This window comes from Streptopelia decaocto (assembly GCF_964273445.1).
Source record: "Streptopelia decaocto genome assembly, chromosome: 21".
NCBI lineage: Eukaryota > Metazoa > Chordata > Aves > Columbiformes > Columbidae > Streptopelia > Streptopelia decaocto.
In genome coordinates, this window is record NC_138676.1 from 668763 (window position 1) to 681684 (window position 12922).

Genomic DNA, 12922 nt, shown 5'->3' on the forward strand with positions numbered 1-12922 from the left:
GGGGTGCTGTACATAGTGTCTGTCCTTTCTGGAACAAAGGGTGCTGGTGTTTTGCGCAGTCCGTGCCCTGTCCCCGCTGCATCCCCCTTCCCGTAGATGTGATCGTAGCAGATTTCTGCCTGGCTTGCATGCGTAGTGTGTGTTTTGTGTCCCGTGTACGTGATCCACACACAGGTGAAGGACGCGGGAGGCTCTGGAGTGCCGCGGTAGAGCAGGGAGCGCGGTCCCGCTTGGCTGTGGAGCTGCGGGGTGGCTGTAAGGGAGCGCTGCCCACACGTCCGATCCGATGCTGGGCAGCTTGGGGCAAGGGAGAGTGGAAAATCAAATGTTAAAAACATGCTGCAGTGGAGCGTTCCCAGGGAAAGGACTTTCCGCCCCAACACACCCTTCCTGCTCCCTGTGAGCTTGGCAGGTTTGTGGGCTGGTGTGCTGGTTGATCTCCGCATCCCTGCGTCCCTCCGCGGCACGTGGCTCCAGAGATGCTCACCAGGAGCGCCCTGTGCGGTAAAAGCTCTGATGTCCCAGCTCGGCCCAGCGCAGCCGGGGTTGCTGCGCAAAGGCCACCCCGAGCAGCACGGGAGGTTTGGCGAGTTTCCAAGCCAGCGGCCACGCTTGGTGCTCGGTTCGGCGCTTGGTTCGGTGCTCGGTTTGGTGCTCACAGCCCTTTTCCGCTCTCAAAACTGTCCTCAAGGCTGCCAGCGCTGCAGAGAGACAGCGGGGACGGGTTCCCCTCTGCTCACGCTTTGGCTCTGCTTGTCACTGTAAGAGCCTGTCCCGCTCACAACGCGGGGCTGAGCGAGTACCAAAAACCAAGCGCCTGCCTGCAAGACGTGGAGAAACGCGTCGGTGCAGGTCTGGGTGAGCGATGTCCCTTGGGGCTGGGCCAGCCGGAGCCGTGTCACCGCTCAGGGCTGCTCCCCTGCTCCACAACCCGCCCGCATTTCACAGCTCCCTGCCAGTTTCACTCTAGTGCAGCACAGAGGAAAGCAAACCAAAAGGTGTGAAAGGACAGCAAGAGGCTTGTCACTTGCCGGGGACAGGAGGTGACCGCAGGAAAGCTGCACGAGGGGCAGCGTCCCCACGCTGCCCACCCGGCTGCATGCTGCCCGGGACACACAAATGTCATCCTGCTTTGGCAAAAATGCATCGGCTGGTAGCGCTCGCTCTGTTAGTGCGTGTTTCAATATAAATGTCAGTGTTTCACCCACCGTGTTGCAGCGTGTGTGTGTGCGCCCAGGCGCCGTGTCCCCCCCTCCCGCTCTCCGTGACTCTGTGTTTTGTTTCTGGAACCACCCGCGCCGCTGCGTTCCCTCGGGGGTGTCGGCAGCCGCGCTCAGCCGCGTCCCCCTCCTCGTGTAGTTCTGTTCCTGCCCCTCTCTGTCGGGGGTCTGGTGGCTTTTCCTCTCCTTTCAGCACACAGAGGTCAGTCCTGTTCCCGGTGCGGCGCTGCGGGTGGAGGAGCTGGGCTGCGCCCTCGGCAGGACCGCGGCCGGGAGGCGGCTGCTTGCTCGGTGATTTGACCCGAACGGGGAATGCACATCAGCACGCAGTCCCGCTCACAGCCGGCCGGCGGGCGATCCGCACGTTCCAGGCGCAGTTCTGCTTCCAGCTCCCGCATGGGCGTCCGTCTGTCCCCCAGCAAGTCGTCCCATCTGCTGTCAGCGTCACCGCCCGCAGCCTGCGAACCATGTGCAGACTGAGAAGAGCTTTGGGCTCCTCGCTCAGAGGACCTGTAGAAATAAAGTGCACAATAGCAGCAGCGCTCCTGTCTCCGTACATTTGTCCCACAGAGAGCCGGGGAAAGTGGGGGGCAGAGGTTTGGGTGCCAGTTCAAGCCCAGAAAATGGCTTTCTATAATGTGGGGCTGAGCTGTTCTGGCACAGCATTTAAACCCCAAAACCCAATCACAGACACACCAAATGTGATGTAAAGGCCATAAAGCCCTCAGACCGAGGACTGCCAGCGGGAGGCTGGTTGCCAGCTGGGGCTGTTTCGGGAGATGGACCCTAAAATGCCGCGCAGCATCATGACTGCACCCCAATGAACCAAGTCCTGGAGAAACTTCCAGTTCCTTCCAATTACTTCAGCCCCTGGCAATGAAAGGTGCTGCGAGCCGGGGGGAGGCTGCGGGGGCCCCGCGCAGAAATGCGGATGGGAGAAGGGGAATGGAAAAGGAAAGCAGGGGCTCCCCCTATGGGGTCCTGAATCGGGCAGGGGCTTCCCTGGGAGAGGGAGCTTCCCCTGGGGGTCCCCTGCGGGGCAGGGGCTCCCCCTCCGGGCTGTCGCCGGGGCCGGTCCCCACGGAACAGGGCTCCTGGGGGGCCGGGCCGGGCCCGCCCAGCGCCGGTTCCCCTGGGCAGGGGCCGCCCGGTCCCCGCCCGCCGCCGCGTCACTTCCCCGGGCTGGTCCTTTAACGTGTGACGGGCGTGACGTCACCGCCGGTCCGTGTTTACAGCCGCCTGCGGACCGGGGACATCGAAAGTAGCGACACCGGGCACCAGGATCCGGCCCCGGGCGGCGGCGGCAGCACCGGCACCGCCCGCAGCCACCGGCCCCGCAGCGCCCGCCCGCCCGGCAGCGCGATCAGCGGCAGCGGGAGCGGCACCGGCGGCGGCACCGGCGGCACCGCGGCTGCCATGGGGCGGGCAGCCCGGGCGCGCCCCGGCTGAGCGCGCCGTCCGCCCGCCCGTCTGCCCGTCCCGCCCCGCGGACCTTGGCCGGCGCGGAGCGAGCGGCGGGCGCGGCCGGGGATGCTGGCGGGATGCCGGGCAGCGGGGCGGCCGCGCTGGCCTGGGCGCTGCTGGCCCTGCCGCCCGCCCTGTCGCTGGCCCTGTCCCTGTCCCTGCCCCTGCCCCGGGGGGACCGGCAGGTGAGGGAGAAGGAAGCTCTCTTCAACACCACCTACACCGACTGGGTGGACGCCGACCTGCTCAACATCTACGCCTTCAACCACAGCGTCCGGAGGAACAGGGTGAGCCGGCCGGGCGGCCAGAGCGGCTGGTGCCCGCGTCCCTGCGGGATCCCCTCCCCGGGTCCCCCAGAGCCGGGGCTTTGGGGTGCGTGGAGGGAACGGTGTCACCGTGCAGTGACACGCATCCTCTGCCACGAGGGCCGAGCAAAGTCCAGGCGCTGTGGACGAGCCCGCGGCAGCGGGTCCTGCTTGGCCAACGCCTGTCCCGCTGTCCCGCAGACGGAGGGGGTGCGCGTGTCCGTGAACGTCCTCTCCGACCACAAGGACCGGCCCGTCCTGTTCGTGGTGCGGCAGAAGGAGGCGGTGGTCTCCTTCCAGGTGCCGCTCATCCTCCGGGGTCTGTGAGTACGGGTGGTGGCTGCCGCCCTGCGCGGCCGAGCTGCGGGAGCGGCGGGCGGGGGTCCCGGGGGCAGCGGGCACAGCGCAGCTCTGCCACCCAGCTACCAGCGCAAGTACGCGTACCAGGAGGTGAGCCGCACGCTGTGCCAGCCCCAGACCAAGGCGGAGGTGGAGACCCAGCACTTCTACGTGGACGTCTCCACACTGTCCCAAAACGCCTCCTACCAGCTGCAGGTCACGCGCGTGGAGAACTTTGTGCTGCGGTGAGGGCCGCCCTGCGCCCCAGCCCTGCCCGCTGCCCACGGGGCCGCCCTCACCTCACGGCCTTCCCCGTGCTCTCTGCAGGACGGACGAAAGGTTCAGCTTCAACGCCACGGCCGCGCAGCCGCAGGTGAGCAGGGGCCGGCATGGGACAGGGTCTGCACCCAGGGTCAGCCCGGGGAGGACAGCACGGCCACCACGGCACTGATGGGCCTTTCCCCCCAGTATTTCAAGTATGAGTTCCCTGAGGGAGTGGACTCGGTGATCGTGAAGGTGACGTCGGCCATGGCCTTCCCATGCTCCGTCATCTCCATCCAGGACATCCTGGTGGGTTTGGGTGGCGGGGTCTCCTGCCCGGGGAGCCCGCGGTGCGTGGTGGGGCTGACGGCCCCTCGTCCCCACAGTGCCCTGTCTACGACTTGGACAACAACGTGGCCTTCATTGGGATGTACCAGACCATGACGAAGAAGGCGGCCATCACGGTGCAGGTGGGCACGGGCTGTGCTGCGGGGCCGTGCTGTGGGTCCATGCCATGGCGTTGTGCCACTGCCGAGACCCCCGGCTGGGCTGCGCTCACCCCCGTCTCTCTCCCATCTGGGTGGGCGCTGCAGAAGAAGGATTTCCCCAGCAACAGCTTCTACGTGGTGGTGGTGGTGAAGACAGAGGACGAGGCGTGTGGGGGACCTCTGCCCTACTACCCCCTCGCCAAAAATGCCTCCCCAGGTACGCCCAGGGGGCCAGGGGACACACCCACCCATGCGTGACCCTGACACCGTGGGTTGTGTGCTGGGGACGGGGTGAGGAGTGGCACCCATAGAGGGCTGACCCCCGCACCTCCTTGCAGACGAACCCGTGGATCAGCACAACCGGCAGAAGATGCTGGAGGTGATGGTGTCACCCGCCATAACCTGTAAGCCTGGGAGGGGCCGCTGGGGGCTGGGGAGCGCCCGGCTGTGCAGGGGACCCGGTGGCAGGTCCCTGGGGCTGCCACCCCTCTGAGGGCTCGTCCCGCCTCTGTGCAGCGGACGCCTACGTGAGCAGCATGCTCTTCTGCCTCGGCATCTTCCTCTCCTTCTACGTCCTCACGCTGGTCATCGCCTGCTGGGAGAGCTGCCGGTGAGTGCCCGGTGTCAGCGCCGACGGCCGGTCCCTCGCGGGCGCTGAGCCGTGGGTGCCGTCCCGTCCCATCCCGTCCCGTCCCGTCCCGTCCCGTCCCGTCCCGTCCCCCGCGCTGCTCATGGCCGCTTCCCTCGGCAGGCACAAGAAGAGGAAGGGGCTCCTGGCAGCCATGGACTCGCCCAGCCTGGACACAGGTGAGCGGGCGGCAGCTGCGGACGGCGGCACTCGGGGGCTCTGTCTGGGGGATTCCGGGTCATTTTTGCCCTCTCAAGCCCGTGGCAAAGCCCTCGGTTCTGCGGGAGCTCCTCACTGTCCCCCTGAGCCCCGCTTGTGCCCAGCTCCCTGGGGACAAACCCCGCTGTCAGGGGACAGGGACACCCCGGGGCTCAGTGTCACGGCTCTGGGGTGCGCGGGGGCTTGGCCGTCTCACCAGCTCTGTCTCTCTCTCCACGCCTTTCCCGGGACTTCCAGCATCTCTCCTGGGTAGGTGTCGGTGTCCGCTCTGTCCCCGGCTGCGATCGCGCTGCTGTGCCGGGGCCGGGGCGCGGGCGCTGCCCTGTGCCGAGCGGCCGAGCGGCCCCGAGCTGGGGGTGCCGCGGGACGAGGGGACCCTCCTGTCTTGCAGGGCACGCGCGCAGCATCCCCGACGCCTTCCTGGGCCACTCTCCCTATGACAGCTACGGCTACGGCTCCTTCGGTGAGTGCCACATCCCATCCCTCGCGCCCCGGCCCTGGGCGGGCGGCCGTGCCCACCCCGCCTGCCCGTCCTTGCAGGGAACGGCTCCTCCAGCAGCGCCGAGGGCGTCACGGACAGCGTGGGCTCGGCCGATGTTCCCTATGGCTACGCGGGTGAGTCGGGGGGCTGCGGCGCGGTGGCCAGCGCAGCCACAGCCCCGTCGAGCTGGCAAACCTGGGCAGTGCCGGGCTGTCCCGATGGCACCGCACTGCCAGCACCACTGTGGCTCTGTCCCCTCCATCTCCTGGCACCCTGGGGTGCCAGCCCCCCGTGCACGTGCAGCAGGGTGCCCAGCGGCACCGCTGGGACGGCCACACGCCGGGCCCCCCCGGCGCCGGCGCTGGCCCTGCTGTGGTGACTCTGGCTTTCCTCTGAAGGGCAGGAGCAGTTCAAGCGGCGCACGCCCTGCACCCCGCCGAGGCCACTCAGCATTCCCATGGGTAGATGCCGCTACCGGGTGGGGACGGGCCAATCAAGCCAAAATCTGCCCTGCCCCGCGCTTGTGCCCGAGCGCTGAGCCTCTGCTCCCTCCCGCCCCTGTGCAGCCAGGGCAGCCCCCCCACGGGCAGGACATCGTCCCCGTGGTCCCCCACCGACCACAGCCAGGCAGGACAATGGGGGACAAGGGCGTGGGGCGGTGGCCCCGCGTGGGCGGGGACAGTGCAGGGCTCTGCGTGGAGCTGGCGAGGAGGCGGCTGAGCGGTTAATTGGGGTGATTGGGGTCCCGCGGGGCGGGGGGCTCGGCGTGGGCTCTGCTGACCCTCTGACTCGGGTGTAGGGGAGCGGTCGCTGGAGAACGTGGCCGGGCGGCCGCGCCTGGACTCGCTCAGCTCCGTTGAGGAGGACGACTACGACACGCTGGCCGACATCGACTACGACAAGAACGTCATCCGCACCAAGGTGCGTCCCCCCCGCGCCCCGGCCCCGGCTGCTCCCGCCGCCGGGCCAGCCCCAACCCGCCTCTCCTTCCTGCAGAAATACCTCTGCGTGGCCGACCTGGCCCGCAAGGACAAGCGGGTGCTGCGGAAGAAGTACCAGATCTACTTCTGGTGAGTGGGGGCGGTGGGGAGGGGGATGCAGGGCATTGTCCCACCGCGGGGACCCCTGACACCCCGCCTGTCCCAGGAACATCGCCACCATCGCCGTCTTCTACGCCCTCCCCGTCATCCAGCTCGTCATCACCTACCAGACGGTAAGTGGCAGCAAGGAGGCTCCTGGGATGAGCCAGCCATGATGGGGACATGCCAGCACCCCAGGTGTCCCCCTGTGTCCCCACATCCCCATCTCCTGCTCTCCCGGTGCCTGCGCGCAGGTGGTGAACGTCACCGGCAACCAGGACATCTGCTACTACAACTTTCTGTGCGCCCACCCACTGGGGAACCTCAGGTGGGCTCAGGGGGGCCGGTGGGCACCTGGGGGCACCCTGAGGAGGGAGAGGGGTCCACAGCACCCACCGCCCGGCCGGTCCCCCCGCAGCGCCTTCAACAACATCCTCAGCAACCTGGGCTACGTCCTGCTGGGCTTGCTCTTCCTCCTCATCATCCTCCAGCGGGAGATCAACTACAACCGGGCGCTCATGCGCAATGACACCCACGCCCTGGTAAGGGATGGACAGCCGCGGGGCTGCGCCCTGGGGGGAGCAGGGACGCCCAGGACCCCCATTTTCCCCCGTTCCCCCCCGCAGGAGTGTGGCATCCCCAAGCACTTTGGGCTGTTCTACGCCATGGGCACGGCGCTGATGATGGAGGGGCTGCTCAGCGCCTGCTACCACGTCTGCCCCAACTACACCAACTTCCAGTTTGGTGAGTGGCCCCCGCCCCCCCCGGTGTGCACCGGGGCCGCCCCTGCCCCACTCACCGCCTCCCCCACAGACACCTCCTTCATGTACATGATCGCGGGGCTCTGCATGCTGAAGCTCTACCAGAAGCGTCACCCGGACATCAACGCCAGCGCCTACAGTGCCTACGCCTGCCTGGCTCTCGTCATCTTCTTCTCGGTGGTCGGCGTGGTGAGTGTGGTGGTGCCGATGGAGGGGGGCGGCTGGCGGCCCCCGCAGCCCGCTGCCCGCCTCCCCGCTCGCCCCGCAGGTCTTCGGCAAGGGGAACACGGCTTTCTGGATCGTCTTCTCCGTCATCCACATCGTGGCCACGCTGCTGCTGAGCACCCAGCTCTACTACATGGGCCGCTGGAAGCTGGGTGAGTGGGGACACCGCTGGGGGGGACAGCGCGGTGGCCCCTCGGTGTGACCGCTGCCGTCCCCGCAGACTCGGGCATCCTGCGGCGCATCCTGCACGTGCTGTACACGGACTGCGTGCGGCAGTGCAGCGGGCCCATGTACGTGGTGAGTGCTGGTGCCGCGGAGCCCCTCCCGGCAGCGCTGCGCCCCCCCCAGCCCCTCACAGCCCCCCTCCCCTGTGCAGGATCGAATGGTGCTCCTGGTCATGGGAAACATCATCAACTGGTCGCTGTAAGTGCAGAGCCGGACCCCACGCTGCCCCCAGCCCAGCGCTCCCGTCCCTGCTGTCCCCCCCATGGCACGGCCCCCTCAGGGGGGCTGAGCATGACAGGTCTCCAGCTGCGGCCGCCCCAGCGTCCCCATGCGCTGCCCGATCTCCCAGCATGTCTGGGAACAGTGGGGTGCGTGGGGACCGTCCCCCAGGCTGCGCTGACCCCGCTGCCTGTCCCTGCCCCCCCAGCGCTGCCTACGGCCTCATTGTGCGCCCCAATGACTTCGCTTCCTACCTGCTGGCCATTGGCATCTGCAACCTGCTCCTCTACTTTGCCTTCTACATCATCATGAAGGTGCGAGCTGAGACCCCCCCGTCTGGCTGTGCGGGTGCTGGGTGCCCGGCGGGGAGGGCAGGGACAAGGGTGGGACAGGGACAGGGACAGGGACAGGGACAGGGACAGGGACAGCCCTGCCAGCCCTGCCCACACGCTGCCCCGGGTCCGTCCCACAGCTCCGCAGCGGCGAGCGCATCCAGCTCATCCCCCTGCTCTGCATCATCAGCACCTCGGTGGTCTGGGGCTTCGCCCTCTTCTTCTTCTTCCAGGGCCTCAGCACCTGGCAGGTGAGCGGGAGGGCGGCGTGGGGGGCACGGGGGTGGCCGCCAGCCAGCGCGGTGACAGCCGCTCCTGTCCTGACAGAAAACGCCGGCCGAGTCCCGGGAGCACAACCGCGACTGCATCCTGCTCGACTTCTTTGACGACCACGACATCTGGCACTTCCTCTCCTCCATCGCCATGTTCGGCTCCTTCCTGGTGGGTGCCGCTGGCCCTGGCTCCCCGCAGCCCCCGCTCCGCACAGCCCCCTGTCCCCACAGCCCCCCTCACCGCAGCCCCCCTCACCGCAGCCCCCCTCACCGCAGCCCCCCCCTCACCGCAGCCCCTCCCTGGCTCCGCAGGTGCTGCTGACACTGGACGATGACCTGGACTGCGTCCAGCGGGACAAGATCTACGTGTTCTAGGAACCCGCAGCCGCGCGCCGCCCTGGGACTGTGCCAAACGCGCGGCTGCAGCCCCTGGGAGGAAGGGGGGACCCGCCGGGCAGCGTGTGCCCCTGGGGAGGGACGCTTGTGCTGGGGGTCCCGCCGGCCGCTCCGTCCCCCTCCCCCTGGCCGGGTCCCTCCCCGGTGCTGCGTGCCCATCCCCGAGCTCATCGTAGCACCGAACGGGGCTGGGCAGCCGCCGGGAACCCGTCCTCGGTGGCAAGTGACACTGGAAAAGGTGCTGCTGCTGCTCCGTGTGCCCGCGGTGCGGGGCCCGGGCGAGCTCCGTGCCAACAGCCCCGCGCCCCCCCAGCCCGCGGGTGCGGGTCGGGTCTCTCTTCAGTGCCTGAGTCGAGCCGGCGGGCGGGGGGTGCGCGGGGCGGGGGTGGCAGAGGCCCGCGGGGGTCGCCGGAGGGTGTCCCAGCGAGGCCACCGCCCGCTCCCCGCGGGCCAGCCGGGAAGGGACTCGCATTAAAGTGTCTGCACTTTGCCCCCGCCTGCCGCCTCCTGCCTGGGCAGCGGGAGCGGGGGGCGCCGGGGGCCCTGGGGGTCCCTGGGGTGGTGGGCTCTGCCGTGCCGTGGGTCTCGGCCGCGCTCTGCTGGGGCGACGGCTCCTCCTGCCCCCGGGACCCGGCGGGAGGGAAGGTGCGGTGGGGACCGGGAGCGCAGCTGCCGCCCCGGGGCTGCTGGGGCTTCTGTGGGGCTGGCAGCCCCGGGAGGGGCAGAGATGCCCGGGGAAGTCCCGCTTCGCGGGCAGCAAAGGGGCCGGGGCTCCCCGGGGCTCCCCCGCCGGGTGCCAGGGCTGGGCAGAGGGCCGCGGGGGTGCCCGCCGCCCCCGCGCTGAGCGCACGGGGAAACCAGCCATGAAGTCAGGGCACAAGCCCTCGGCGGGGCCGCGGCCGGGCGAGCGCTTGGCTATAAAAGGACTTTAGCGCCGCGGCCCCCGGCCCCGCTTCCTCCCCGGCGCGGCCCCGCGGGGCGCAGGCACGCGGGGAATGCTCGGGCACGGGCCGGACCCGCCGATTTTCGGAGTCTTTCCCCAAATATGGTGCCTGGGCCGCGGTCCCGGCGCGCAGCGGGGCTGACGGGGCCCGGGGGGGAGGGCTGGGGGTGGCGGCCCCGGCCGCGCTGACATCACTGTCCCAGCGCCGGCCTTTTAGCGCAGGGGCGGCCCCCAAAGTGTGCAGAGAGTGAGTGAGTCCCGCTCCGAGCATCGCCCCGCGCTCCCCAGCAGCCGCTGTGAGTCCCGCTGCGGGGGGGGCATCGCTGGGACAGCTGCGGGATGGGGACACTGGACCTGGGATGGGGACTCTGGACCTGGGGTGGGGATGCTGCTCCGGGATGTGCTCCCTGGCCGGGGATGCTGCTCCTGGGGACGCCGCTCCCGGGAGCAGGAGCTGCTCCGGGGCTGGGGACACGCCCGGGCTGCGGCGGGCGCACGTTGTCGCCGGGGCTGCGGGGGGGCGGCTGCGGTTCATCGCCACGGGGCCGGGGCTCGGTGCGGGACTCGGGGCTGTGCGGGGGCTCCAGCCTGTGCTGGCCCCTTTTGCCCTGTGACTTGCCGAGGACAGGACACGGGCACAGGGCTGGCGGCTCCAGGGGCCGCTGGTGGCCAGCGGGCATGACGAGTGGCCAAGGGAGCTGTGACCAGCGAGGCCGGGGGCTGCGCGTGTCCCCCTGTGCCACACCGGGCCAGGGCACAGGGCACGACTGGCTGGGGCATTGCTGGACATGCCTGGCAGTGCTGGGGACCTGGCGTGGGCTGCCCGTGGGCTCAGGGGTGAACCACGGGGCGCAGGGGCGCCCCTGCATCCCTGGCAGCAGGCAGGGTGAGCGCGCCCTGCTGCTCTGAGCTGTGCCGGGGCTCAGGGCCCACCCGGCAGACGCATCTGCCCAGCTGTGGATTTGCGGATCAGGTGCACAGGTCCCGGACGGCACAGCCGCGCTGGCTCTGAGGGCTGCCTGCCGGCTCCCGCCGCCTCTCCCTCCTGCCATCCTCCTGCCATCCTCCTGCCATCCTCCTGCCATCCTCCTGCCATCCTCCTGGCATCCTCCGGCGCTGCCCGCAGCCAGCACCTGCCATCACTGCCCGCAGAATGCCCGTACAAGGGCACGGGCACAGCTCCTGGCACTTTCCTGCCTCGCCTGCGCTCCTCCCCAGCACCAGGACCTGCCACGCTCCTCCCCAGCACCACGGCCACCCTGCTGTGCCATGGCCACCATGCCACAGCCACCCAGCCCTGCCGCTCCGCAGCCCTGCGGGGCAGCACGGCTGCTCCAGCCACACGGCACAGCCACAGCGGGGACGTTTGTGGCAGCCAGGAGCTGGCAGGCGGCTGAGCTGGCAGGGAATGGGACGCTGCTCCCCGGCACAGCCTGACCCGGAGCGGGGACAAGACACCTCTGCCGGACGGGAGCCATCTGTCCGGGCAGGCTGCGGGGGTCACGGCCACGCACTCACCTGTAAACGTGCCCGGCCGGGGCTGCAGGGCCCTTGTGTGGCATGGGAAGAGCCGGGAGGAGGGCGCATCCCCGCTGTGCTGAGGCGGGAGGCGGATGCCGCAGGGATCCTGGGCAGGGGGACAGCATCTCCCAGCCCAGCGGTCCCTGTCACCTCGCCAGGTCTCCCAGCCACTGCAGACATGGCGAACAAGGGCCCAGCGTACGGCATGAGCAGGGACGTCCAGTCCAAGATTGAGAAGAAGTACGACGATGAGCTGGAGGACCGGCTGGTGGAGTGGATTGTGGCGCAGTGCGGCTCCGCCGTGGGCCGTCCCGACCGGGGCCGCCTGGGCTTCCAGGTCTGGCTGAAGAACGGCGTCGTAAGTGGGGCCGGGGCCGGGGGGGGCGGGGGCTCCACGCAGCGCGTGTGCGAGCCCGGCGTCTCTCCGCTCAGGTCCTCAGCCACCTGGTGAACAGCCTCTACCCCAGCGGCTCCAAGCCCGTCAAGATCCCGGACGCGCCGCCCACCATGGTGTTCAAGCAGATGGAGCAGATCGCCCAGTTCCTCAAGGCGGCTGAGGAATACGGTGTGGTCAAGACCGACATCTTCCAGACCGTCGACCTCTTTGAAGGTGCGGGCAGGGGGCAGCCGAGGTTTGGGGGGCTGGGGGTGCCACGCCGTGCCCATTCTCATGCCCCCCCGTCCCTCGGCAGCCAAGGACATGGCGGCGGTGCAGAGGACGCTGATGGCCCTGGGGAGCCTGGCGGTCACCAAGAACGATGGCAACTACCACGGGGACCCCAACTGGTTCATGAAGTAAGTGGGGGAGTGTGGCCCCAGCCGTGGGGACCCCCCGGCCCTCCCCCTTGGGTCTCCTGGGCGCAGGGGGGATGGGGACGAGGGTGTGGTGGTGCGGGGGGAGCGGGTGCCCCACGGCCTGTCCCCCACCCGCAGGAAAGCGCAGGAGCACAAGCGGGAGTTCACCGACAGCCAGCTGAAGGAGGGCAAGAACATCATCGGCCTACAGATGGGGACCAACAAGGGGGCGTCACAGGCGGGGATGAGCTACGGCCGGCCCCGGCAGATCATCAGCTAGGCAGCCCCCCCGCCGCCCCAAGAGCAGCCCCAGCCGGGACCCTCCGTCTCCGCCGCCCCCGGCCCCGCGCGCCGCAGCCCCCGCAGCCCCGGCGGCCGCCGCCGCCCCTCACCGATTGGTATTTATTGTCAAGAAAGCGCCAGCCGGCCCAAAACACCCTCCAGCGCAACACAGCCAGCCCCGGGGTGCCGGGGCGCCCCGCCGCGCTCCCCCCCGGCCCCGCACGCCCCGCCGCACCGCCAGCCCCGCCGCCCGCCGGTCCCGCCCCCGCCGCGCTCGCCGGCACCCCGGGGCGCCCCGCTGCCCTCCCCGGGAGGGGCGGCCCCCGCACCAGCCCCGCGCCACCGCCGCAGGGATCCTCGCCAACGGGCAGAAAAGAAAATTGGCCTCGGTTTTGTACTTCGTTTTTCTCAAAATTAAAAGGTTCTTCATCCAGCGCGGCCTGACGAGGTTTCCTCTCACCTGACCC

The 12922-nt window shown here is 69.6% G+C and overlaps 2 protein-coding genes across 3 annotated transcripts; both read left to right on the forward strand.

Annotated features, from left to right (window-relative positions):
- Positions 1 to 2442: 2442 nt before the first annotated feature.
- On the forward strand, positions 2443 to 9404 carry SIDT2 (SID1 transmembrane family member 2). 2 transcript variants are annotated; one of them, XM_082070260.1, is made up of 27 exons: positions 2443 to 2971; positions 3191 to 3312; positions 3412 to 3573; positions 3656 to 3701; positions 3797 to 3898; positions 3976 to 4059; positions 4183 to 4294; positions 4416 to 4481; positions 4594 to 4687; positions 4829 to 4884; positions 5316 to 5387; positions 5465 to 5539; positions 5804 to 5866; positions 6205 to 6326; positions 6402 to 6475; positions 6552 to 6618; positions 6739 to 6812; positions 6903 to 7026; positions 7111 to 7228; positions 7298 to 7434; positions 7514 to 7622; positions 7691 to 7767; positions 7847 to 7893; positions 8123 to 8228; positions 8387 to 8497; positions 8574 to 8687; positions 8831 to 9404. In XM_082070260.1, exons 1-27 carry the CDS (start codon positions 2762 to 2764, stop codon positions 8891 to 8893), a joined length of 2607 nt encoding a protein of 868 aa, XP_081926386.1. In that variant the 5' UTR covers positions 2443 to 2761; the 3' UTR covers positions 8894 to 9404. The 2 variants fall into 2 exon arrangements, with proteins under 2 accessions (XP_081926386.1, XP_081926387.1); XM_082070261.1 differs by lacking the exon at positions 5804 to 5866 and having other exon boundaries at positions 2445 to 2971.
- Positions 9405 to 10091: 687 nt separating this feature from the next.
- TAGLN (transgelin) lies at positions 10092 to 12908 on the forward strand. Its single transcript, XM_082070535.1, has 5 exons — positions 10092 to 10153; positions 11537 to 11736; positions 11811 to 11988; positions 12071 to 12173; positions 12312 to 12908. Exons 2-5 carry the CDS (start codon positions 11557 to 11559, stop codon positions 12451 to 12453), a joined length of 603 nt encoding a protein of 200 aa, XP_081926661.1. The 5' UTR covers positions 10092 to 10153; positions 11537 to 11556; the 3' UTR covers positions 12454 to 12908.
- Positions 12909 to 12922: the final 14 nt, after the last annotated feature.